Source organism: Anopheles coluzzii, chromosome 3 (assembly GCF_943734685.1).
Source record: "Anopheles coluzzii chromosome 3, AcolN3, whole genome shotgun sequence".
NCBI classification, from domain to species: domain Eukaryota; kingdom Metazoa; phylum Arthropoda; class Insecta; order Diptera; family Culicidae; genus Anopheles; species Anopheles coluzzii.
This window is the reverse complement of record NC_064671.1, coordinates 93,320,811-93,345,376: the sequence shown is the minus strand read 5'-3', so window position 1 is coordinate 93,345,376 and position 24,566 is coordinate 93,320,811. Positions and strand designations below refer to the sequence as shown.

The 24,566-nt window shown below is 48.0% G+C and overlaps 1 protein-coding gene across 2 annotated transcripts; it reads right to left on the bottom strand.

The window, feature by feature from the left end:
* Positions 1 to 8,685: 8,685 nt before the first annotated feature.
* Positions 8,686 to 22,011, bottom strand: LOC120956724 (spondin-1). 2 transcript variants are annotated; one of them, XM_040378427.2, is made up of 8 exons: positions 21,861 to 22,011; positions 15,073 to 15,408; positions 12,655 to 13,274; positions 11,689 to 12,555; positions 11,273 to 11,594; positions 10,393 to 10,557; positions 10,125 to 10,297; positions 8,686 to 10,031 (listed from the first exon to the last, which is right to left on the bottom strand). In XM_040378427.2, the coding sequence occupies exons 1-8, from the start codon at positions 21,994 to 21,996 to the stop codon at positions 9,723 to 9,725; spliced, it is 2,928 nt and encodes a 975-aa protein (XP_040234361.2). In that variant the 5' UTR covers positions 21,997 to 22,011; the 3' UTR covers positions 8,686 to 9,722. The 2 variants fall into 2 exon arrangements, with proteins under 2 accessions (XP_040234361.2, XP_040234362.2); XM_040378428.2 differs by having other exon boundaries at positions 21,787 to 21,954.
* Positions 22,012 to 24,566: the final 2,555 nt, after the last annotated feature.

The following is a 24,566-nucleotide window of genomic DNA, read 5'->3' as shown; positions in this document are numbered from 1 at the left end:
TTGATTTTACCTTTAAAAAAAAATACACACAAAAGCAAATAATCGTCCCTTTTTACGGTTGGGGGGAGGAGATTGTCAGCTATGTGCTATATGTGTGTTTGTGTGTGTTGAAAGGGTGGCTTTATCCTGTCTCCCGTTGGGAGCACTTAGCCTTTTCAGGGGGATAATTTGTTGTGCCAGCTGTGCGACACAGCCACCCGTGGTGTGTGTGGGGATGTGTGGATGTGTGTGACAGAGCATTCGCTCCACCGGGGAGTGCATCACAATTTATCGTGCATATCGGGCACATTTGTTTGCTGGGTAGGCATTTGTTGCGGTGGTGCCCTTTTTTCTCCCTTTCTCTCTTTCTATGCCGTCTGGTGCCTTCGTGCCATATCCAATCGGTTAGATAAATTGTTTGCCAAAGAAGCCAAACGTGTACGGAGCAGTGACGGCAGCGAGGTGGAAGAATTGAGAATTCTCTGGACTGGGCTGTCGAAGGATGCTGGAGCATTGTGGTTTTCTTACCAAGCTCATCACTCCTTGAGACGTTCCTGCTCCGGTCGACCCTCCAGTAGCATGGAATTGGTTTGTCTTTTTCCTATGATGTCCTATGGCAAGATAGTGCGGGACCGAGCACGGGGGGAAGAAACGACGCGAGAAACATAATCCTTGATCATTAATTTTGACCAGCTGTGCCGTACAGCAGGCCGAGCCGGTTGTCTTTTTCATAGCGCAGTCAGTAGACTTTGACACAATATCGATTAAAAGCCGGCGACCGAGGGGCCACAATAGGGGCGCGTCACTACCGGCGGTCCCCGAGGCTAACGTGAAAGGATTAACGCGACACGAACTATGAATGGTTTCGCGTTAAGCCTCTAATTTGCCGGTGCGACCTTTAATTAGGGCAACCGCTTTGTGCGACAAATGACTTTTAGACGGATCGGGCGGGTTTGGCGCACGGTTGTGTAAGGTGGGAGTTGATTATTTTGCTAGAGAAAACGATGCAGACTTTCGGCTGAAAATGAGCTTTTCACATGGTAATGACGAGAACGAAACATGGTGACGGTCTTCAGGGGTTTGACAGACGACGGTCGTTAAGCGTTCTTAGAAATGTAAGCTATTAATTGATGAGGCTGAAAATGACAACTTTCAAGTGTTATCTTCGATAATGAGATGTTTTATCGCATACCGATACAAAGTGAGTCGTTTCATTGGGGTTTTAGGTGGCTTGTCAGCAAATCTTCTACCGCCTGAAATGACAGTATACAGGAACTGATTCTTTCATTGCTGTATTTCTTCACAGAAACTGAGGGAATAATGTTGTAAACGCTCAGCATAAACCTATCATTCCATAACAACCATCGAATTGAACCTATTTCGATCCAACACAACAGTAACGAACCTTACATCCTACACGTCTAAAAGGAAAAGCTCCTCCTCTAAGCCATGCAATCAAGGTGAGACTAAACGTGTTTTTCTCCTATTTTCCCAATGGTACAAAAATCCATCAATTAACTCAACCATCCATCTCCCTCTCTCTCTCTCTCTCTCTCTCTCTCTCTCTCTCTCTCTCTCTCTCTCTCTTGCCGACAGTTCCCGGATGTGTGGTTCAAACGAGACCCAAAACCATCGTTCCCACAAACATCCCTGGGAAGTCTGCTCAGTGATGCGTTTCAATCAGACTCCAAAGCTCCACAAGAATGGCTCGACTGTGTATGTGTGAGCGTTACACGTGAGGTAAGGCTTTGTGGTTCTTCCGGACTGTTTCCATTGTGATACTTTTAGATATGGAGCCGGTTTAGCCGATACAGCGGTCCTGTGTGAATAGTGTCTGTAGTGTTACTTGCCGTTGTAACCTACTCCTTCCAACCGAAGAGATGGGTGGTGCGTTTGGGTGTATTTTTGGTTTCCGCTGTTGGCCACAACACAGGGCGGAACCTAGTGCAAGAAGCCGGCCCGAACAGGGGACGCTTCCGGGAGTCAAAAGCTATGATGCGTGACTGATACAGTAGTTTCTTGTTGCTCCCCCTTTAGCTCATCCCTATACTCTGGCCATTGTTTTCGTGCGCGTGTGTCTTTCTTTGTTCCGTTGGCTATTTTCGTACATGATGTACGCTTTTAATTGTCTTCTTGCTTACCTTGGGCCAACGGGAAGCAGTCGCTTTGTGGGCTGGTAGTTTTCCCTCCTTTATGACACACAAGAGAATGCTGATGAGATTGGGCCGTTATGTGATCAGTGATTGTGACTGTTAGTCCAGAGGCTTGTGTATTGCCGTTGATAATAGGTGTAATTTGCTGAATAAAGTGTCAGAAGATAATTCGGATCGATAAAGCGGCCTGGGCAGAAAACTATAACAAGCTATCAATTTGACTCGTTAAACGTGAATGTCTGAGCACGAGCTCTGCAATGGCTAAACAAAGTTTTGGCCCTACTGAGAAGACCTGTTAGACTGCACTCTTTTCTCCTAAATGCAAGCGGAAATATAAACACCAATCCTCTCATCGCTAAGAAACTTCTCCACAAAGGTTATCCCTCCGGGTAAAGGTTTCCCAATTGGAAAACTTACATTGACGTTAGCCAAAGTTTGGCTTTCCAACGATGAAGTTTATTATCCTACGTTCTCAGGAAAGTTTGCATAGAAAAGTATTCCCATAGAGGCAGGCTCTGGCTCTGCGCCTTTGGGGGCGCACTGTGAGCGGGAACTATTTTCCACGAAAGAATGTCTCGTCTTTATAAGCATCCTTCACGGCAACGAAAGAGCGATGAGGGCTTGCACACGGTAAGAAAGCTTTCGCTTGATGCTTCTCTGTATGTGTGTGTGAGTCTTCTATTGGTTATTGAGGGTTTTTTCTTGCCTACGTTCAGCTTTTTAGCTCAATCCCTTCTAGCGGCAAGGCGTAACGTCTTGATAAAATTTATGACGAAGCGTTACCCAACTTCAGGCATCAATGTCAATGTGCTGAGGATGATGCATGGGAGCCCAAGAGCCGAGAACGACGGTTGAAATATAACAATATTTACCCTTATGGCTCCCTCGCCTACAGCCTCCTACCAAAACAAGGGCCCGGGTAAGGGGGGTTTCTCGCTTTCAGCAAAACTGAGGCCCAAACCACAAAGCCGACCGAGAATGTCTTTTTCAATTTCTATCAATCGAGGAGCCGCAAACTTCCATTCCGAAAAGGGAGGGTGAGTGGGACGGCCGGTTTTAACCACTTTATGATCGGTAAGGCAGATGAAGGAAAGCCTTTCTCAAGCACAGAATGCTGCGGCTTGTACACATTTCAACGTGGCAATAGACCGGGCGAGAGGCGAGAGTGAGAGAGGGAGAGAGTGAGCTGAGAAGTAAAGGTAAAAAATGACGGAAGATATTCTGAAAGGCTCCTAAAAAGGTCTCAGGAACGCTCCTACTTGAGTCAAGGATGTGGGATACCGGGAGAGAGATGCACGTTGGATGGTTCTTTTCTGGATACTTCTGGGGTTTGTGTGAAGGAAGCCACACTGTAGCGATATAGGGTTGGGGTTGTGCGATCGGGATGGCGGGAAAGACGCAAGAAAGCAAGTATTCAATAGGTTGAATTAAGGATTTATCAGCATTTATTCGTTACATTCCCGAGCATCGTTATGCTAGCGATACCAATTACTTACACCATAGGAAAAGGGAGTAGGAAACGTTCGTACAACTGGAATACAATATCTGTCTGCTTGCTCGGGTGAAAGTTCTGACGATTCTTCTAAGCCATGTTAAGACGATTTCTGATGAATTGCAATCGGTGTCGGTAATGGTAGAGAACACGCTTGTTAGCCTTCCGGGTGGATGGAAACGAGCAGAAACGCCTCGTTCGATCTTAATAATGAAGATGGAAAAGTGTACGATTGCGTCAGCATTGGGTAGATGCCATGTGATGTCAGGAAATAACCCGTTGGAAGAATATTATGCCTCTTGCGAAAACGTGATACGCTTCTTTTTTGTATAAAATTGTAAAATTATTTATCTAACAAAATAACGTTATGTAACACTAAGGAGTAATGCTCTTAATGTGGTTTTGTTCGATTATTGCATACTTTTAGGCAAACAAATTATCTCATTTTTAACTCTCCCAAAAGTATGCAATCATGCAGCACTTGAATTTAATCTGTTCGCGTGCTCCTTCCAATCAATGTAATAACAGGCTGTTATTCTTCACATTACAAAAAATGGCGACGATAAAGCATCTACACCGACAAACTTGCCAGCTCGGTGATATTTACACAAGCGATTATATATATTTCTCAGAACGATAGAAGCCGCATAACTTTCGGATGGATTAAATATGGATCACGAAACAGCCGTCACGTTGCCGTTCCCGCTTTCTCTCACCATCGATAAGCACCCTTCCGACGTCCCTTTTTCCGTGGCCGGAAAGTCGGCCGCGTACAAAAATCCAATAAATATAGATTGGTCTTGAGCTGGTGCCGATTCATCGGGAACAGGATCGGAAACTCGTTAACGAAGGGCGTCTTATCTGGTGAAAGCATTTCCCTGAGACAGGTATTTGTCTGTGTGTGTGTGTGTGTGTCAGAATCTTGTTTCTCTTTCGACACAATGTAGGGGAAACTCTTGGCAGCTGGATCGGTATTTTTAAGAGCGGAGTGGAGCCACGCCGGGATGATATGTTGTTAGTTAACAGGTGAATGAACACCACGCTTTAAACGCGCTGTCTGCCTGCGTGTGCGCTTAAACTGCTCATTCTGATAGCGCCGGCTATCGCTGGGTAAGTGAGGGTGCTGAAAACGCCTTTTTCCTGCTCACTAAATTTTCTCCCCAATTGCTTCCAATTTGAACGGCGAGGGAGGATAGGGCGGCAGAACAAGTGCTCGACAGTTGTGCAACTTTGTTCGACAAGCAAAGCGCGCACCTCGTTTAAAATAGAACCATGTTTTTCGGGAGCTCCTTACTTAACGGCGAAGAAGCTTTGCTTTGTGGGAAGCGGTTTTCGGCAAACTACCCGGACGATGATGATAAGGAATTATGTTTATTGGGCCGAAAGTGTGCCGACAGCACACCGCTGGTTGGGAAGGGGATGTGACTGAGAAACGACGGGAATGGAAAGTTCAGAAAAGGAACATTCCAACTTCTTCCGTGAGGATGTGGGAAGCGATGCCTGAGGCCTGGCGAAGCATCCAACGATGGCCAACGAAGTTTTGACGGCAAGTTGCGTCTTAAATTCTCTTCGACATTGCTATTGCCATCGAGCTGAATAATGGGAATCGTCTGCATCGTTTCAACGACAATCGGAAAAGTCTCCGTGACAGTCCGGGAACGGAATCTCCGCTGACGTCGTCTGCAGAGTGTCGGCCGGACGACTGGCGGGGAAACTTCCGCCAATCCGGTGATACTTTAACAGCAGGTTACATTGCAAACATCGCAGGCCATCTGGTTCATTAAAAGTTTGACTCGCTGGTGGAGTTGAACGGGTGGTGGGGAGATGGAGGAGCCGGCGTTGTCATTGATCCGCGGCCCGGTTCCGTCTGTCTGTCTGTGTGTCTGTCTGAGATGTTTTGTTCCTTTGTTTTTCCGAGGGTGTTGAGTTGCTGGGAGTGATTTCGCCGGGTTAAAGTTTCATGTCACTTCCAATGTACGTGCACGAAGAAACAAGCTTTACGGGTGTCCCTGTCCGCTCACCGCTACACCTCGTCTATTCCTATTGCGGAGGGATTTATAAGAAGCTCCTGCGATGAGAGCATTTCCCAGCCACGTGTAGCGCCACGGATCGTACGAGTCAAATGTGAAACAGTGGGCAACAAAAGGCGAACGAAAACCAGCGACACGATGTACGTTAGTCATTTGTCACCCGTGACATGACAGCTAAATTGTGTCCCCGAGGAGCTTTGGGCGAAGGCGAACAGTCGTTTTTTCGCGTCCTTAGCAGCCTTGCCTGCCCTCTGTTGGGTTGGTTTTCATATTTTTATGTCCGATTGCGAGCTCAAAACTCCGACCGAGCTTGTGCGCTTCGTTAGAGAGCGGGAAACTTGAGCCGACAGCAACCCGGAAGGATGGGGCGAAATGGGATTGTTTGATATTTGACACTGCTCCAAATGAGTTGAAACGGGTATGACATCTTGCTCCCGACGGAGTACCGTTCGCCGGCTTCTTCATGTTGGCCTGCTTGGGCTGAGAGCATTAAAGGGAGCGCTACTGGGACACTTCCGACACGATTGTGGTTTCGAACGTGAGTGTCGTCTGCCTAATCGTCATCTTCTTTAAAGTACCACACCACCGTCACCAACGGCCACCAAAAAGCTTCTTCTTTCTCCTCCCCCCCCCCCCCCCCTCGTGCACAGCTAAATCCGGTACAAAACGACACCGAAAGATACGAGCGCAATAAGCAGCTCGTAATGGGTCCGGTTCCTGAGTGTGCCACACTGTGTGTGCCAGCAGAAACGGTCGGCGACATCCGGAAGGACAGTAGTTTCAGAACTGTTACTGGCAGCAGCCCAGGACGTGTCTGCGGAGAAGGTGGGTTAGGCGGGGAGGGGGGGTCAGACGATGTATTTGGCAGAATGGCAGCACTTAAGCGTTGAGGCGTTATGATAAAACGGCTCGCACAGTCTAATGCTGTGATAATTGACAATTAAAAGTAATGATATTCGCACCTGAGAGCATTCGGCGCGTCGTAAAGATTGTAATAAAGAACGAGTGAGAGAGAGAGAGAGAGCGAAGAAAATATGGCCGACGAGAGGGATACAAATTTATGTTACTTGGTAACCTTATTCATCGTAGTATTCAAGCATTGGGATAAAATTATACCGAATCCAAGGGCATGATAATGGGAAAGAATACAATAATGACGATGACGTGATGTGATGGTTTTCAAAACAAAAAATAATTGGGGAAAAATCATGTACCTAATTGATTTCATTGCTTCAAATAATATTTGAAAGAAAGCTTTGAAATTTCTAGAAATTATTATCAATGAATGAACGGAGATTTTTTATATTTTTCTATGCTTCGCAGAAAATTTAATTTACTTAAATCCTTTTTGTTATACACCTCATCTCTCTCCATTGTGCAATTCTCCGATCGCCAACATTCCTTTTTTTATCCAATATTTGCAAATCAATTTAGCTGCACAATCAATTTCAGCCAATTAGCGAGAAGCGAGGAGAGTGGAGCGGATCGGATGACAATATTTTTATTGACATTCATCGCTGCACTTAACAATCGATGGCTTAGTCCTCCCCCCAACCTGCCCGAGCCGATCGACGTTTCGTATCGAATGCGAAATGCCACATTTTGCCGGCTGCATATTGCATTGTTCGCTGCATGGCATTTGGAGCTGCTGCCTGACAATAAAACACGTTCGACCGAGTGGCTCACGTTGCCTACGGAAACCAGAAGGAGAGTTTGTTGTGTCACGTACGATGATAAATCCGGTTAGAATGCCTGGAGTGTACCGTGCACGTTGTGCTGTGCAGTTGCTGAAGCCACATTTTTAGTTGTGCGCTTTCGATCTGCGTCTACAAACCGGTGCATGATTCTTTGTTTTCAAGCATATGTTTTTAGACAAACAAAAACTATTGGTTAATTTTAGAAGCGCAATGAAACCTCGTCAACTTTCTTGTTCATGCAAAATTTGATACGTTTCATGTTGACTAAAGTGGTATGTTTTTTGAGTCGAAAATGTAGCCGTGTCTACCACCCAAAATAACTTCCAGCAGTATTGAACAACAACCAGGGCACCAGGGCATAATAGGTACCAGAATCGAAAAGTTAAAACCATCAACATGGGAAATCCCATGGACGAACCGGATGCTGGCCCCAGCACAAAACTGCTGGCGGATGTTTGGTTTCGGAACGTGAACGTCTAGCTTCGGGGTGCCTTATCTACCTTTCTGGGGATGTGTATGGCGAGGATGCAGGTAAATGTGTACCAATCTCCAAGACGCATCTCTATTGTTTCTCATTTTCCATGCCACATTATCATCCCAGGGGGGCCCATAGCTGTGGTGTATGCTTAAGGCCCGATGCCCATTACCTTTTTAAGGGTTGGCAAACTCCCCGACACTGCTCTTGCTCGGACTGCTCGAGCGAATGTGTAACCATCGCCACCGAGAGTAGGACTGGTTAGACCGTAGACCTTTTTGCTGGTAGAAAGATACGTGCAGTGAGGACATTGTTGGTAGTTATCAGAATTCCTCTGGGAGTTGCATGTTTATTCTTGGAACATTGATCCGCTTTGCACGCTAAAAATTACCGAACATTCCGGTGGTCGTACGTTTCAGTGTCAATCGATATAGAACGGCCTCCTGGTGAGGTGTTTTGATAAGTAAGAGAAACAGGATAGTTTTAGATACATTTTATTAGTGAAATACTAAGAGGAAACTCTGAAACTCCTAAAGTTATGCAATGTGTGTACTAAAAACTCATTTTAAAGATTTCTAACTCCTACAGCTATGCAATCTATGAACTAAGAACAAGCATGCTTCTCAGAAATCTCAAAAATCTGCTTCTCAGAGAACATTATCAGAAATTTACCAACTGGGCTTTTCAGAACAAATTAACAGAGAGTTACTGAGGACAGTCATATGACGCTGTATTTTCCGTGATATTGTACAACAACCGTGGTAGAAAGATTTCGCCCTTTGATACTTACTCATAAGCTACGCGTGCTTTCCTGGAATTCTATTGAACACACAGCACATCAGTGAAAAGCAGAACAATATACTAACGCTACCGCTACTGTACTCCAATTTATTTGATCGCATTATTAGAAGGATACATGATGTTTGCATTTAATTATTTGTCATTCAGATTGTGCAACCCTCTTTCGCTCGCTTGTTTTCCACTCAATCATAATATCATCAAACGTACATACAAATCGCTTTCGCACTGCGTCGCACTAACGGCGGGCACACGCTCTGAACGCGCTGTAAAATGCAAAGCTCGGTGCAATCATCGGCCCAGGATCTGCCGGTGAGCTTACCAATGTGCTCGGTCTACTGATAGTACACTGCTGTTTCACCTGCGTCCGTGTGTGTGTGTGAGTGTAAATGTGTTTGTGTTCATGTTAGTGCGTTCAGTTGTGTACTAATATTGGACCTAACTCTCTCTCTCTCCCTTTATATCTCGTTTTGCCCATCTCGTGTGTGGTTGTTGTTGTGTTTAATGTCTAGATTGTGTGTTCGTTCTGCTTTTAATCCTTCAACTCCATAAACTAATACCACTTTCGTTACAAAAAAGAACCTCATACTGATAACAAAACACACCGTGGTTAGATTTATGTTTGGTTTCAGCCGGAAGGGTTTCGAGCGCCACTAGCTTCTGCTTTCCCGTCACGTTCCACGACGGCGCAGCTGCGCTTCATTCATCAATGTCGGATTGGGATGTCCGACAACTCAAAGGGGGGTGAGGAATAATAAAACAAAACAAAAAACTATATAGATACATAAAATATCGATGCAATCGATGAGATGTATCGGGAAAAAGAGTGCACAAAAAACGATGCAACAGAGCGACCACATTTCTGCTTCCTGTCGCGTTGGAGTCATCACTTCCATCTTTTTTTGGTGCTGCTTCTAACACTCTCTAACTCAACCCACGGCCGTGCGGTGTACACATACACACACTACACACCTATATACGTAGCGCGAGTGAGCGGAAATAAATCTAACGGGCCACGACTGTCCTGCACGAGTTTTGCATCATCGTCGTCGGACGACCGCGCCACCATTGGCACCTGGGTCACAAACCGGCCCGGCTCTATTTGCCCAACAGGCAAGGCATGATATCACATTTCCGCTCCTCGAGCCGGTGCGGACAGAACCGAGCGTTCTCGGGATTGAGCACGTAGCGGGTGCGCTGCTGCACGGCATAGTCGCCGCAGGTCTTGCTGCACGGTGACCACGCGGACCAGGCCGAGTACTCGCACTCAATCGGTTCCGGCTCGTAGCGGGTGCTGGGGCCCCACGAGGGATTCGTGTCGTGGCGGGATGAGTCGCAGTGCACGAAGCACCGCTCGACCTTGCGCAGCTTCCGCGGACATCGCTGGCCACCGTTCGACGGATGCACCTGTGCGTGCGTGTCAAAGAAGGAACGTACATGGAATGCAAAAGTGCGTTAAATTTCAGCATGCACCACGGTCGTGCTCGTGGCTAGTCTTACCAGAATTGTGCGACTCTTCACGCGGAAGCCTTCGCCGCAGGTCGCGTTGCACGGGCCCCGCTTCCAGTGTGACGTCTTGCAGTCCTGCTTCAGGTCCGAGCCGTAGTCGGAACCACCGCCCGCACTGTTCGTGCTGATCTGGTCCCGTATCGGAATGTTGGTAAATTTACGATCTGTCGGAACGGGAAGCGCAAAGAATAAACAAACAAAAAACGGTCATTTAAAGCGTATCAAGCACCGTTGGGGTTGTCATTTTGTAACACCTTACCTTTACTGCACGTATCCAAACAGTCCTCGCGGGACATAAAGTTGTTGTTGTTGCCACCGCATCCAGTGAAGAAAAGGATCGAGCAGTCGTTCTTATCGCTATCGAAGTACCAGCGTGTCTGGGAGTCACGACAATTGCCCGGTTTCGGTTCCAGGAAACAGAGTTCTATTAGGGAGATGAAGACATCGAATATGTTAGGGCCAGATGTTTAGTTTCAGTGAATTCGTTAATTTGGACCAATTAAAAGACTATGCAAGTCAATTCTGAGATATCTCCAAGATTATTTTGGATTCCGTTTGGTGCTTAAACTGATCCCAAACACATTTCGACCATGGAAGGAACAGCTAACCAATGTCAGTGATGGAACTGATGTCAAAACAATAGTGGTCTAAAAATTCATTCTAAGCTGATCTCTGGAACTGATTCAAAATTGATACCGTTCTTGAAACAGTTGAAAAACATTCCTCCCCAAGAACTGATACTGATTCTATTGTTATTCTGGAACTATTCCTGGATCTTTATCTGCTCTGGAACGGTTATCCAACACACTTCCAAACCCAATCCTTTGCTGGAACTTCAAAACGGTTCTGAGACGGATCTTGGATCATTTTCCAGTTTTAGGTTTAGAAATCCAATCTGGTCTTGGAACTGATACATAACCCATCTCGGTTCTCGAGTTGCTTCTTATTCGGAATTCTGAATTCATTTTCGTGATTGATTTATAATAGTGGTAGAACAGTTACTTCATTCATAACGGCCCTGGAACTATTCATGGTCCGGTCATGACTCTACTCCCTGGGAGTATGAACTCCCATACAAACCCAAGCATTGATATCAAACCAACACTAGTTTTGGTAGCTGCGCCCAGACTCACACCTACCTGGCACTCCATAGAGTCCATCGCACGGGGGCAAATCATGGCCGCAAGTAACTTCCTCCACCGTCTCCACCCCGTAGCACGGATCGTTCTGGTCGGTAATGTGCAGATCGTTGTCATCACCCATATCCTCCTCCTCGCTGTCCTCGTCCTCATCCAATGCCGTCATCCGCCGGCGCGTCATGTAGTAGTTCACGAACCGCTTGTGGTGCGTCCGCATGCTCTTGTTGATGGGCATGCGGGTACGCATTTTACGGCCCAACCCACACGTCACACTGCACGGACTCCACTCGGACCACTGCGTCATTTTGCACTTGGGATTGATCTGCAATAAACGACACGCGAGAGAAGAAGAAGAAGAAAAAGGGTTAGCATCTCACAGACCTTCCCCACCGACACGCCATCGTTTTGATAGTTACATCCGAGCTCAGGACAGGTTGCGAAATGTCACCTCCACAGTCCTCATCGCACGGCACGGTCTGCTGCAGCATTGGCGGGTTCGGTAGCCGTTCACACTTCTTCCGAGCGCCCTTCTTCTTGTACTTCCGGGAGCGTGTCTTGTTGCCCTTGCCGCACGGCGAGCTGCACTCACTCCACGGGCCCCACTCGGTCACCTCACACTCCGGGTCGCTCTGGTACGCTTCCTCAATCTCCTGACTGTTGTAGTCGCAATCGCGATCCGTACCGACGCACGGACGCCTGTCGAACAGTTTCTTCTTGCACTCTGCCTGCTTCGCCTTCATCGGATGCTTGTAGATGCGGCGACGCGTCTGCTTGCCCTTTCCGCAGCGCGAACTGCAATCCGTCCAATCGGACCACGATTCCGTTTCACAGGCCTGCTTCGTTTCGTTCTCCTCTTCATTATCCGCGTCACAGTTCTTCTCGTACAGCCGCTGGCGGGACAGATAGATACGGGCGAGCGGTTTCATCTCCGTCCCGGATGGATCGTAGAACGGCGAGCGCGGATCGTTCGGGTAGTTGGACTTGATGCGTCGGATCACTTCCGGTGGATTGGTCGGCTGGTCGGGCGAGATGTACGTCGGGCCACTGTCGGTGCCGGCGTCCCACGGGTACAGATTGAGGATTTTGTTCTCGATCCAGGAGCAGTTGGTAAGACACAGCTCGAGCCCGGACACACCGACGATCCAGTCGGGGGAGGGGTCCAGCATCGATACAATCGACACCAGATGGTGATTCGAGTCGACACGGAACACGGCAAACGTTTTCCCGGTCACGTTGGGGTAGGAGATACCGCGCGCTTTGATAATGGTGCGGATCTTATCGCTCTGGAATAGGAAAAGGAAAACCCCACCACCATGAGAACTCACTTCACACATCACCAACTTGGAACCATCCAAGTTTCGATCCGATTCCCCTACACTTACCTGATTTTTAAGCTCACTCTCCAGCATCCGGGTGGAACCGTGCTCCGCCACCTGCTTCAACCCTTCGCTCGCCACCTGCCCATACTCCCAGAACCGATAGTCGACCGTGTGCGATGCGCCGATAACGTCGCTGAACCGCGTCAGCCACCCGTTCGACGGGAAGTCCTTCGGATGCGTGTGTCTCGACCAGAGCCCCTCGAACGTCAGCTCGTACTTGGCCTCGTCGCAGGCGCAACATTCCTTCAGCACCGGCGGCTGCGTGTCGACCGAGTCGGCCTCGTCCTCGCAGAAAATCTTGCTCAGCGGCCCATCGTCCATGTACCAGACGTCCCGGTGCTCTACGACCGTCGCGCGAATCGCGATGCAACCGCTGCCGGCCGGCGGCGCCACCCAGTTCACCTGGATTTCGCTCTTCGGCAGCGAGTTCGTCTGGGTGACCGCGTTCGGGCAGCGCTCGCTGAACTTGGTCAGCGCATCGCCCGACAGCTGGAAGGTGCCAACGTTGTGCACGCCCGACGGCGCTGCGTCACCGCGCACCAGCGAAAAGTCCTTCTCGGCCGCGAGGAAGAAGCCGGAAAACTTGTGCGGTACCTGCATCGACCGGATGCCGACGAGACTTACTACAGGGATGAAGGGGGGGGGGGGGGGGGGAGAAAAACGGGTCGAAGAACAAAGCACAGGGTCAATGGATATGCAGGTGAAATTAACAATTCAATCTTCTTCCTTCAAGCTTGGGCTGCTCTTTCGAATCCCGCTGGTTCCCTGTACGAGCAATGCGAACGATGTTGTGGTTCGGTTTTGCCCGAGGAATCGGGTATTGGAAAGTCCCCAAAGGTCGTCAGTAACAGCAGCCGGTACGGTCGAGCGTTTCAAGCACAAGGACAAAGTTCAATAATGCGACACAAAACACCGCCGTAAGCAGCGTGCTCCCTCTTCCCGGAAGATATCGTGGTACAGAAACCACAAAAGAGAGCGATGATACGGGACAGGGAGGACCTAAGGGAACACGCCGGACAGCTCGTGAGAGAGGGTGGTATTAATTTTATGTAATGCAATTTTCGCTTTCATCCCTACGACTCGATCCCGCATCGTTCAATAATCCTCTCAACGGTCACGCCAATCATTGACAGGACGCTGCACAAGCGTGGGGAAGGTTTAATATTTTCTGCTAATTACATTATGCTTTGACATCGACGAACGCACCAACACAGGACGCAAACGGTTCGCTTCAGACTTTGGGCGAACATTGGGATTGGGAGGGCTGAATTGCTGGATAGGAAATCGTTATGAATCCATGTTCCAGAGTCCTGCTGTGTGGGCTTTCTTTTTAATGCGTTCCTTTTTTCAATCGATTTTTGCTTGACGATAATGCCCGATACTACTATGTGGTACGATGTGGTCATGATTTTAAATTGTCAATTAGGTCGACACTACAACAGAGTAGAGTGAGATGTCCATTCCAGGAGCAGAAAAGCAGTGCCATTAACATGAAATCGTACCATCGGACGCCTTCCAGTTGTGTATGTGTGCCTGCCCACTTCCGTGTTTTTTCATTCTTTCCAGGATGTTTACATAAGGTCCAGGAGTGTAAGCTCCGGGTAAAGGCTACGCTTTCCGGAGCAGAGTGAAAGCAAAAGACTCGATCCGTAAGTCCAGATAACGAGTGAAGCTTTTTCGGGATTTGCCCATTCCCCTTCCGGGCGCACCGAAATCGAAATGTAGAACATGGGCCTTCCACTTTCTGTTCGGACCGGCTTGCATCTTGCCTTCTCGAGCCCTCAATAACGGATGCAGAATCCAATATTGACACTTGAACCTCCGAGGGCGTACGAGTGGTTTCTCGCTCGTTTCGCCCGGATGGCTTTTCTCTATTAATTCGGTTTGATTTTAGATTGGAACGTGTAGGAAGCGAAAGATGGAGAAGATAAATGGAACCATCAGGCGCTGCTGGGTGCTGGCGAGGGAATTGGATTTCGTGTGAGACAGGGGGCTTAATCCTTCCACCCGTGCTGGACGTCCCTTGGACAGCGTGGATGGTGGATGTGGTGATAATCGAAAAGTAAACGATGTAAAAGCTTCACTTTGCCGCACTCGCCGGACAGCGAAATGGCCGGCGGGTGGGTAATCCAGGGCCATAAAGCGGCGACCGGACCCCTTTGCTCGCGTCCCCGTAATGATGATGATTACCGAAAAACGCGCTCGGATCGATAATTGAATTTGGTGCGCGGGTGCGCCGTGGCTCAATGGCTCCCGAAATAAGGATTTATGACATTTTGCAGCGTATAGATGGGAGGGAGAGAAAACGGCGCCCGCCTGTCCATCTGACAGTGACAGTCGGTCGGAAATGAAGCGGAAATAAGCGGAAAGGAGGGAAAAAAAGGACAGCGAAAAACACAAAACTCCGATGACAATACTCACTGGTGTACGACTCGCCGGGCACGTACTTCTCCGGGTTGCCCGAAATGCGCAGCCGAAAGCGTCCATCGGCGGGCGATTTGTTGGCCCCGGAACCTTCGGGCGAGCGGTCGCAGCGGAGGGCCCGGGCTAGCTGGGTACCGTCGAGCAGCAGCAGTAACAGGGGCAGCAGGACGAAGGCGCTGGTTAGCAGTCGACACGGGGATCTCCTTCGTATGGAGCGCATTGCGTGTGTCTGTATTTTGTTTTTCGGTAGCTTAATTGTGGGTGCACTGCCTACATTCAGGCGCAGCAAATGGTGTACTCGGTTGATGATTAACACTGGATTAACACAGAGTCCTAAATGGGGATGGAATTATACTGGACTTTGAAATATTTGATGCTTTGAAGATGTATTCAAGGTTCTTACATAGTATTATTTAAACGATATTCATAAAATTATATATTAGCTTATAAAATGACATTTGTCCTACGGATTGCATAGTTTAAGGCTGAAATTTGTTATTGGTTCCAAGAAATTCCATTATCCTTTTGCACAAAACACCATCGTAATTCCACCATGATACAGCAAACTTTGGTGCAAATGCAACCAGAACGAGAATGTGCCCTACCCGTCGCCCGTCACGTTTGCTGCAACGTCAAATCAATCTGTAATGCATTTCCACCTTTCCAGAAAGCGCTCGCGTGCTCCACGAAATTTCCAGCACACTCACGGCACGGATCGGAGCATCGCAGCTGGAAATGGGAATAGATTGGCCGTTGCGCGGCCGTAGCGCGGCCGTAGCGAAAAGTGCTGGGAACGGACCCCGGTCCCGGTCGATAGGTTATCAGCGTTGTGCGAGTCTGCGACTGACATGTATTGAACATACACGTACTGGCAGCGGGCCAAACAACGGGGCTCGTAAACAGCCTTGAAGGCTGGTGTTGGTACGAGCATGATGGTCAATTCGAGTAAATTCCACCACCTTGAGAGCAGTGGCATTAATCTCGACGCGTCCATGCCGTGACATGTGTGTATTGCTACTGCAGCGAACGTTGGGAGCTCGTGTTGCTACGATTGATCGGCCCACGCCTCTGTGTTCGAGTCAACAAACAACACGTTGCAAAATAATGTGTGGCTTTATTGCTGTAAATTTCCGATTCGCATAATTCTCAACCCAATGGCTGCTAAGGCACCAGAGTTGATGCTGTTGCTATGATAAACCCGTTCGATTCCGGTTTCAAATTCCACTACCCCATCCCGGAAGCAATATCGAACCTAAGCGTACTAGTGATCAGCACTGTGGCAGCACTTTTTCACCCGACTGCACCAACGGCTGCATGTTGATTGGAAAGCTTGCCGTTTTTTGTTGCCCTCCGTTGGTGGGCATCTGTTCCTGTGCCACCCGGTGGCAGTGCCTGACGCAGCGTTCCACAATAAGAAAACCTTCCCGGAACGCCCCTCGGCACAGAATGTAGTCCTGTGAATGACTATTGCTTCCTGTGCCTTGGCGTGATGTCTTGCCTCACCGTTGGATGCAGCTGCTTCCCGTGGCGTTATTCAATAAATATTTCATCGGCAGATATTCACTCTCCCATCCTGCACTTTTTCCTCCTTTTTTGTATGTCGATTGCGGTTGCTCTGAGTGTATGTACACACTACTGCGAACGCCAGCAAATAATGTGATCCCAGTACATCCAGGGCCCTCGATGGTTGTTAAAGTTATTCATAACACATAACCACAAATCGGTTGATTTCATCTTTTTCTGACACGTGTGTGTGGTAAAAGCTGATTGGATGGCACACTTTCTTGGCGATGCAAACTGATCCTGTAATCGGAAACCATCACAGAGAGACGAGGGAAACTAAATTTTCAACTACCGCAAACTGTTTACAAAGACATTAAGCGCAGATTAGTGGAAGCGTGGCTGCTCTGTTTGGGGCGTCTTTTTGTTGTTGGCCACACGTTGCGGCATTTCTGGCCGCTAAGCTAATTAGATTAATGCTGCGGTGGAGCGATTATTCCTGTCCTCTCCTTCGTCCAGAGTTTGCAACTCTGCTCCCCCGTTTGTAGCAAGCTTTAGTGATAATTAGATAAATTATGCGCCCGCGAATGGTTATGGGCGAGATTGCGTTGGGCGACCATCCCTCGTTGTAATGCATGATAGATGATGAGCTTCGGTGAGCCGCAGAATATCATCCTTGGAGCGCGCCCCACGGAAAAGCCCCTTTCACACCACAATCCCCTTGTGCTATCACGCCAGATAGTTCCAGAAATGGCCGCCTGGTGCGGAATCTTCTCCCTGGTGAGACTTTACGCCCCAAGTTCTCGAAGTAATCGTTACGCCACTAAGCAGCTTTACCGATAGGGGAGGGAGCTTACTGTGTGTGTGAAGTTTGCACATCTTTTTTGTATAAGCTGCAACCTTTTTTTGCCCTTCCAAAGTTCATCTCCGATAAGTTCCAAACGTTGGAGCGAAAGATGAGAATGAGGCAAAAGTAAAGACCGATGAATACCTTTTTTGCCAGCAGCGAGCTGGTTGGGATCGAAATTCACCAACTGGATGTGTCTGGGCTGGACTAAGTTTGATAAGAAAATACTCACACCCTCATCGCCCAAGGACACCAAGGAGCCAGTAAGGAGCATTGTCCTTGTGGATATCCATTTCATGCGAAATATTTTATTGATGAATCGGTGTCTGACCATCCCATACGTGGCGTCCGTTTTGATGAATGTTTTATGCAGGGGAAAAAAGGACGCAAAAGGTGTCTGTTGCTCGTGGTTTTCGCATGTATGGTGAGTTCTGTTCGGTATGAATTTCAGAACAATGCAGACCAACACGTGCATTACAATTTTGGGACGATCAGTCACAAACAACAAGATTGGGAATGTGTTGCCTTTTTGGTAGAATTTTGACATGAAGTAAGGATTTTTGATAGTAAACTTTATGTCATGAGACACGTGTCAGAGATTTACTACGGAAATTACAAACCAAAACAGCATACTTTATGGTTTGCCTAAGACCTAACCCCATTATTCCTGTCCTGTGCTAGACTGCATTGAAGGACGACAATCTGTAAAGTGTTTTTGAAGCATTTCGGGGAAAAAATCTTCTACTTTGAAACACACAAAACGGAGCTTTATTCCACTTGAACGAACAGCCCTCAACGCTAGACACGAAACAGGGCTCCAAAAACCAACAATGGCTCTATTTTCTTTGTGGCGCTGCTCTTAAAAGCTATCACAAACATTGAATTTACAGGATGACCGGCTCGCAGCGTCCGACAAGATAGTATTTTATCATCAGCGGGCCAGCAGAAGCATCAGCAAACCAACAAAAACCTATCTCTGGCACCATTTCCATTACACAATCAACAATCGCCCAACGAGACGCTCTCTTGCGCTCTTCATTTGCCACACTCGCTGCTCCAAAACCTGCCGGAAATTCACCTCCTACCGGGGTGTCCTACACCCCGAGGCATTTATCAACCCAAAGTTCGTGGTAGTGCTTGTGTCTTGGAGCACTTTTCCTCCCCACCGTTCCTTCCCTCACGCAGTGCACGTGACTGGATGGAAGCGAGGAACCTTTCATCCACTCAGGTGACAGCACACGCGCGCGTCCTCCTCTTCCCCCAAATTGACGCGGTGTTGACGTTGCGTGTTGTTTTCTGTTTATTTACAAACAGTCACACTTTTATCCTTCCCTTCGCCATGCCCTCGTCTTCCGACCTTTCCGCCTTCGCTCCCACACCAGACGCGATTTGTTTGGACATGGTAGTGGTAGTAATGTTCGTCTCCTTGCTGTGTTTTTTCCCCCATCGTCCGTGCGCTGTTTGCACTTTTAATTTTCCTCCTTCGATTCCGGCGACACTGTTGCGCGCCTGGGGGAAAATGGGAAGCTGTGGAAAGCGCCTTAAACTTTGCAGCGTGGTGAGTGAGCAAAATAATGGCTTCCGGCTGTGAGTCGCACCGACTTCAGTGTTGGAGTGTGTGAGCATTACAGTAAATTGTGGTTGGACTCAAGCGTCCGGGGAAAAGCACCCCAACACCCCAAAACTGGCACGCAAATGAACGTAAAACACATTTCAATTCACTTTCAATTTTGCTAAAGTGTGCACCATCGACACACAAACACGGAATGCTCAATTAGCTTTAGTGTGTTTCGCTGTGCGGACAACTTTTATTAGTTTCTTTTTTATTAGTGTGCTTGTTAGCCTTCCCTCCTACACCTACTACAAACCCACCCTAATACCGCCGCCCCCTCAGTACGGCTGGACAAAACAAAGACTAAACCGTTTGACCTAATGCAAAACCATTATTGTTTTTCGTTTTGCTTGCTTCTCGCTCGAGAAAAGGGCTTTATGAAGGACAACATTGTGTGTGTGTGTGTGTGTGTGTGTGTTCATCTTTTTTTTGTTGTCCCCATACCTCTCCGTGCTTGTTCCGGTTTAGTTTTGTTTCGGGTTGCCCCACCCGCATGGAAAATGATGCTGATAAATGGAAAACCTGAGGGTGGGAACCCCACGGGCGCAGGACCGGCAGTCCGGGCCCCTAATTTCCTCCAAATAGGGACACCTTTAGACGCTGCAGGAGGAGCAGAACGAGAGGAAAGGAGGGGCAAAAAGCCTGTCCTTGGTCAGACATTGTGCTGTGCTGGTGAAGCCCTTGCGATAGCAATTAAGCAAATCGCAACAAAGTGGACAATAAAACTGGCCCGGCCCGGTCTCTCTATCCGGTACAGTTGGAGCTCCGGGCCGCAGAAGAATAATGGCATCTTTCTGCTTCTTTTTTTCGGTGTATGTGTGTGTGTGTATTGCTATGTGTCTCTCTGCAGAAAAGTTCCAATTTTCGAGACGCCACCATAGTGGGTGGGTATTGTAGAGTATATATTTTGCTACTGAAAAAGAAGAAAAAAAAGCTCATTGCAGGCAGCCGTAAAATGCTACCGGAATCTTCTTCGGGGTAGGCATGATTGAGGCAATAGCCGTTGAATACCACTCCCCCACAAGGCATTTATCGTACCGGACTGACCGGTTTGATAAATTGTTTTTAATGCTTTATGGGTGTGCACGGAGCCGTAGCTCCATCGGCTGGATTAAGATAGCAATGGTGGCCGGTTCCCACTGGACGGGTAAACCGCAATGCGGAAAAATGACGATCAATTTTGATGAAAGCTTGAGTACGGCTGACCTTGGCACAGCTGCCCTTCAAACATGTGAATTGCTTTCGATTTAATCGTGCGCGAAATATTATACCACCCTGCGATGGGAAGCCATTAATTGCTGCTAATTGAAGGATGTTTAAAACGCCAAACCGCCGACCGTTTAGGTGTTAACAGTTATCACCTTCCAAAAGGTCGCCGCATCAATTGCACGCAAAAGCGGATCAATATCAGGGATAGCTGTCCGTTTAAATTGACCACTTCCTCTCGAGTAATTGATGCTATTCGTGTTGCATATCGATATCACATTTCATTGACATCCTCGCGCGCAAGAAACAAACCTCGCGCGTGCGAGCTGTTGCGTTTGTGCCCGCGTGCCCACGTGCGTGCACGCGTGAAGTTATATTGCGCATGCCGTGCTTCCCAGCCGTCAAACGGACAGCACCGGGTTCGATGCGCGCAGCAAAACAATTACAAAAAACCGGGAGCGCTTACGCTTGTGGAAGGCAAGGAGAGGGAATGGAAATAGAAGGGTGAAGGTGAAGATTTATTTATACATCTCTTCGCCCACCACCATCACCACCATCACCCTAAATCAAGGTCGCATACAGTGTGTGTAAGCGTGTTGCGCATCGATACGAAACGACTTTGCGTTCGATTCGGCGAGAAAAGCGCTGCGTTCAGGGATGGAGGTCACGTTCAATGGTAGACAGCTTCAAGGCGTTAGTTGAGTTTGTTGTAAAACTTTGGGAGAAAGGGGGGAGAACGCTGAACAAATACATCGCATCGTGCTGGTTAATCCTTTGTGCGCATTTGCAGCATCCTCTACGCTCCCGAAAAATGTGTTATCACACGCTTCACATCCCGTCTCAGTACACACTGCACTCAAAACACACGATGCTTTTTTGTTGTGGTTTTTTTTTGCGTTGCTATTTTAAGTCACCTCTCGCTCGAAATGCTTCTTATCGTACAACAATTTACAATTGCACACAAACACAGACACACTTGAATTCACTAGAACCGCCAGCTCTCCCCCCCCAAACACTACGCGAGAAGATTAACTTTTTTTTCGCTTGCTGTGGTCACTTATTTTGCGCCACAGTTGATAGGAAACGGCGGCGACCCGCTCCGTGGCAGTGTTGCCAGCTGGGAGGGCATCTGATTGCCGTACCGGACACAGGCCAAACCACACTATCAGCAGCACAGTATCGCGTATGCGATTTTGCATTTACCACACGTCACACGATGTCTAGCCGTTTTGTTTCCGTTTGTTTAAACTGACTCGCGCGCACACACACACACAGAACCACGCAACCGTTGAGCATGCAAACACGGATCGCGCGGCTTTCGTCGTTCGGCTTGAGATGGTGGAGCGTGATAATCTTCAAGCACATACGCGCAATTTGCCCATTTATATGCTGCCCTGCTTTTGCTGACTCTCTCGCACTAACTCTTTAATCAAAAGGTTGCAAACCACGCTACATAGTGTGCTAATTTATGCTCCATTTTGTACGAATCTTCTTAGGGACACATTTCAACTTCACTGTACTACGCACATCACACGCAAATACCCACCAAAACCACCACCACCACCGCAGCACAATCGTTCACTGCTGCACGCAAAAGCGAAACAATAAATTCACGCTTACTGCGGCGGCCACGCTTTGTTGATGGTGCAAAATGTTGCTTCACTATCCGGCACGAACACGAGCGATTCCTTGCGCGTTCCGAAATAAACTGTCCTCGCCAGAGTGCTGTGCAAGGCCTCGCTGCTGCCGCTACCATCACGGGATGCTGCGTGAGCTCCAATCGCTTCGGTACCGGCTCGTGCGCGCGGTTTCGCTCTCGTGAGTTCCACCCACGAGCAGGGCTGAAATCGGATTTCACGCAAAATTTGCCTCACTTTCAAGCCAGCTTGAGTGTATGTTTTTTTTTTCTTATACGAATCGGACGCTAGCAGGACACTCAGCTTGGTGAGCACACGAAGAGCATGCAGCTTTATTATGATGCTATTGCTTCGCAGTTTTTTATGCAGCACCGTGTTGTAGGGAGAGCACGGAAGATAGCATTTAAAAAAACCCTGGTCCTAATGCTGCCTGTCATGGACGCAGTTCTGGTTTCGGAGCAAAAAAGAGACACAATAAAATGTGGCAAAATTGCATTAGAAGATAAGCTACGCTATAGCTGGACTAGCAATTGCGCTGCATTCGAGCGGGATAATATTTGCTTTCGCTGTTTTTGTGCAGTGTAAATAAAAACGGTAAGTAATGCGCTCAAAATACAAACGTTTTCATACACAAAGTAATGTAGATTGCATACACTGCAGGCGCAACAGTGGACGCCATGCTATGCAGGTTGCATACTTTGTTACTTTGCAATATAGACTTTGCCGTGTAGTATGCAATCTAAATGCTTAACAAGAATGAAGTGAAATTCTACAAATTATTCCACCCAGTAAATGTTAATAATCGTTTGGAAACTATATTCAACGGCAATAAATTACACGCGTGCTCACCGTCTCACTGGCCTGCCCTCACTCATCGATTCTCACTGCCAGCATCTCACAATAACACACAACTTCTCACCGCAAGCCCTTGTATGATGTTCCCCGCGTATGCGTTCACTGTTCGCGATCTGCACATTCGGGACGTTTGATACACACTCCTCCCATCCTGCGTGTCCCTTCCGAACCCACCCCTTTGAATCCCTGTTGGGTGTCTGCCCTTTCGTACACGCTCGATACCGGGGCAACGGATTGGTATGACGTTTATTAAAATTTTACTAAAAAGCTAAGCTCCATCGGCACCCAGCCACCGTTTGGCTGTTGGGAAAATAAGGGGAAGGGGTCGGGAACGCGAGCGTGTTTGCGGGCGAAAAGTTGATGCCGTTTTCGGGGAAGGTTTCATTCTGATCGCTCTCTTTCGTCCCGTGTGTATGTGTTTGTGTGTGTTTTTTTTTCACCATCACTGTATACGAGCTTCCCGTGTGTTATTGCATATGCATAAGCGTCATGTGTTGCTGGCACGGGCGTTTGGCCGGCGTGTGAATGCTTTCTTTTTGTGTACCGCACTGTGCTAGGAAGCGTTGGGGGCGGCACGGTGCTTACTCCCATTCATATGTTTATGGTTTTATGCACGTATTCAGCGCCACCAGCGGGACTACAGAAAAGGGCAAGGAGGTGGCGCTTTTGTGGCCAACGTACCGTGGCAAACAACAACAACCACACCCACAGTGAGGTGCGAGATAGAGCTAGAGGATGGGATAAATTGAATTGTCATTTCTTTCCTGCCCGTGTGTGTGTGTTTCGGGACGGTACAGGAAATTTGGAAAGCCAGGCAGCATTGTTTGCACGCGTTGCAATGCAAGTTTAAGTGGATAGAGTAGGTGGTGAGTACGGGCAGGAAGCGAATAGTTTTTATTAAAAACATCGCCCGGAATTGGCTTTCAGATTTTGGGCGGAAAAGCAACACCGGCAGTGGTGATTGGGACAGGTTATTAGAGGCTTAATCAAAGCCAGCTTCGGGAGAGCAATTTGTTTTTGCAAGCCGCTAAATCGAATCGGTGAGCTGGAAAGAGAGTGTGCAATTTAATGCAACCCTACCCTAGCATTTGCACACGCCAGTATGTTTACACACGCACAAATAACGTTTAAAGAGGAGTTGTTTGCTGTACCCAGACAAGCGTGTCGCCTGGTGGTAACTTTTCCAATCACTTACAAACTTTCAATTTCTGGTGGAATTTTATCTATTCCTTAAGAAGCAAAATAGCAAAATCCCTTACCTACGAGGAAAAACGAGAGCATATTTCAACTCTGTGCGTGTGTGATGAGATAAGTGTATTGATTAAGCCATCAAGACGTTCGCCAAAGTTTGCACGTCTTCCCGATCGATCACCCTCCCCATTACCCGCTTTGCGCCTCACAGTCTGGTGTCTCGGGGCTTTGCCGATACGATACCGCGACCGTGTGATATATTATTGTTCGCAAATCGGAGACTAAGGACTAATTTTTCCTCGCGTAAAGTGAAAGTTTTTCGCTGCTGCTGGCACTGCGCGGAAGAAGATGGAGAGACAAAAGCGGGAGTGTGTAAGTGTGTGATTTATTCACTGTCGCAACGTATCTGTGCGAAGTGCGAAGGGGAGCGGGCAAACTTGAGGATAGCATTATCGACACTTTCCATCCGTGGAGCGTGTGGGGCACGAGGGGAAAGGATCAACTTCTACCGGAAGGATGGCAAAAATGTGTGCCACGGAGCATGTGTGTGTGTGTGTGTGTGTGTGTGTGTGTGTGTGTGAAGCAAAGTTGGGCTTTCTTACTTCGCGATGCGCTGCGACATGTGTGCGGTGGGATTGACATG

Bases quoted from the DNA above. Each gene is read 5' to 3' on its own strand.
- LOC120956724 (XM_040378427.2), bottom strand. From the start codon at position 21,996: ATGGTAGCGGCAGCAGCGAGGCCTTGCACAGCACTCTGGCGAGGACAG. The intron at 10,558-11,272 runs GTAGGTGTGAGT...TCTCCCTAATAG, and splicing joins TGGACTCTATGGAGTGCCAG to AACTCTGTTTCCTGGAACCG. The intron at 10,298-10,392 runs GTAAGGTGTTAC...CCGTTCCGACAG, and splicing joins TTTGGATACGTGCAGTAAAG to ATCGTAAATTTACCAACATT.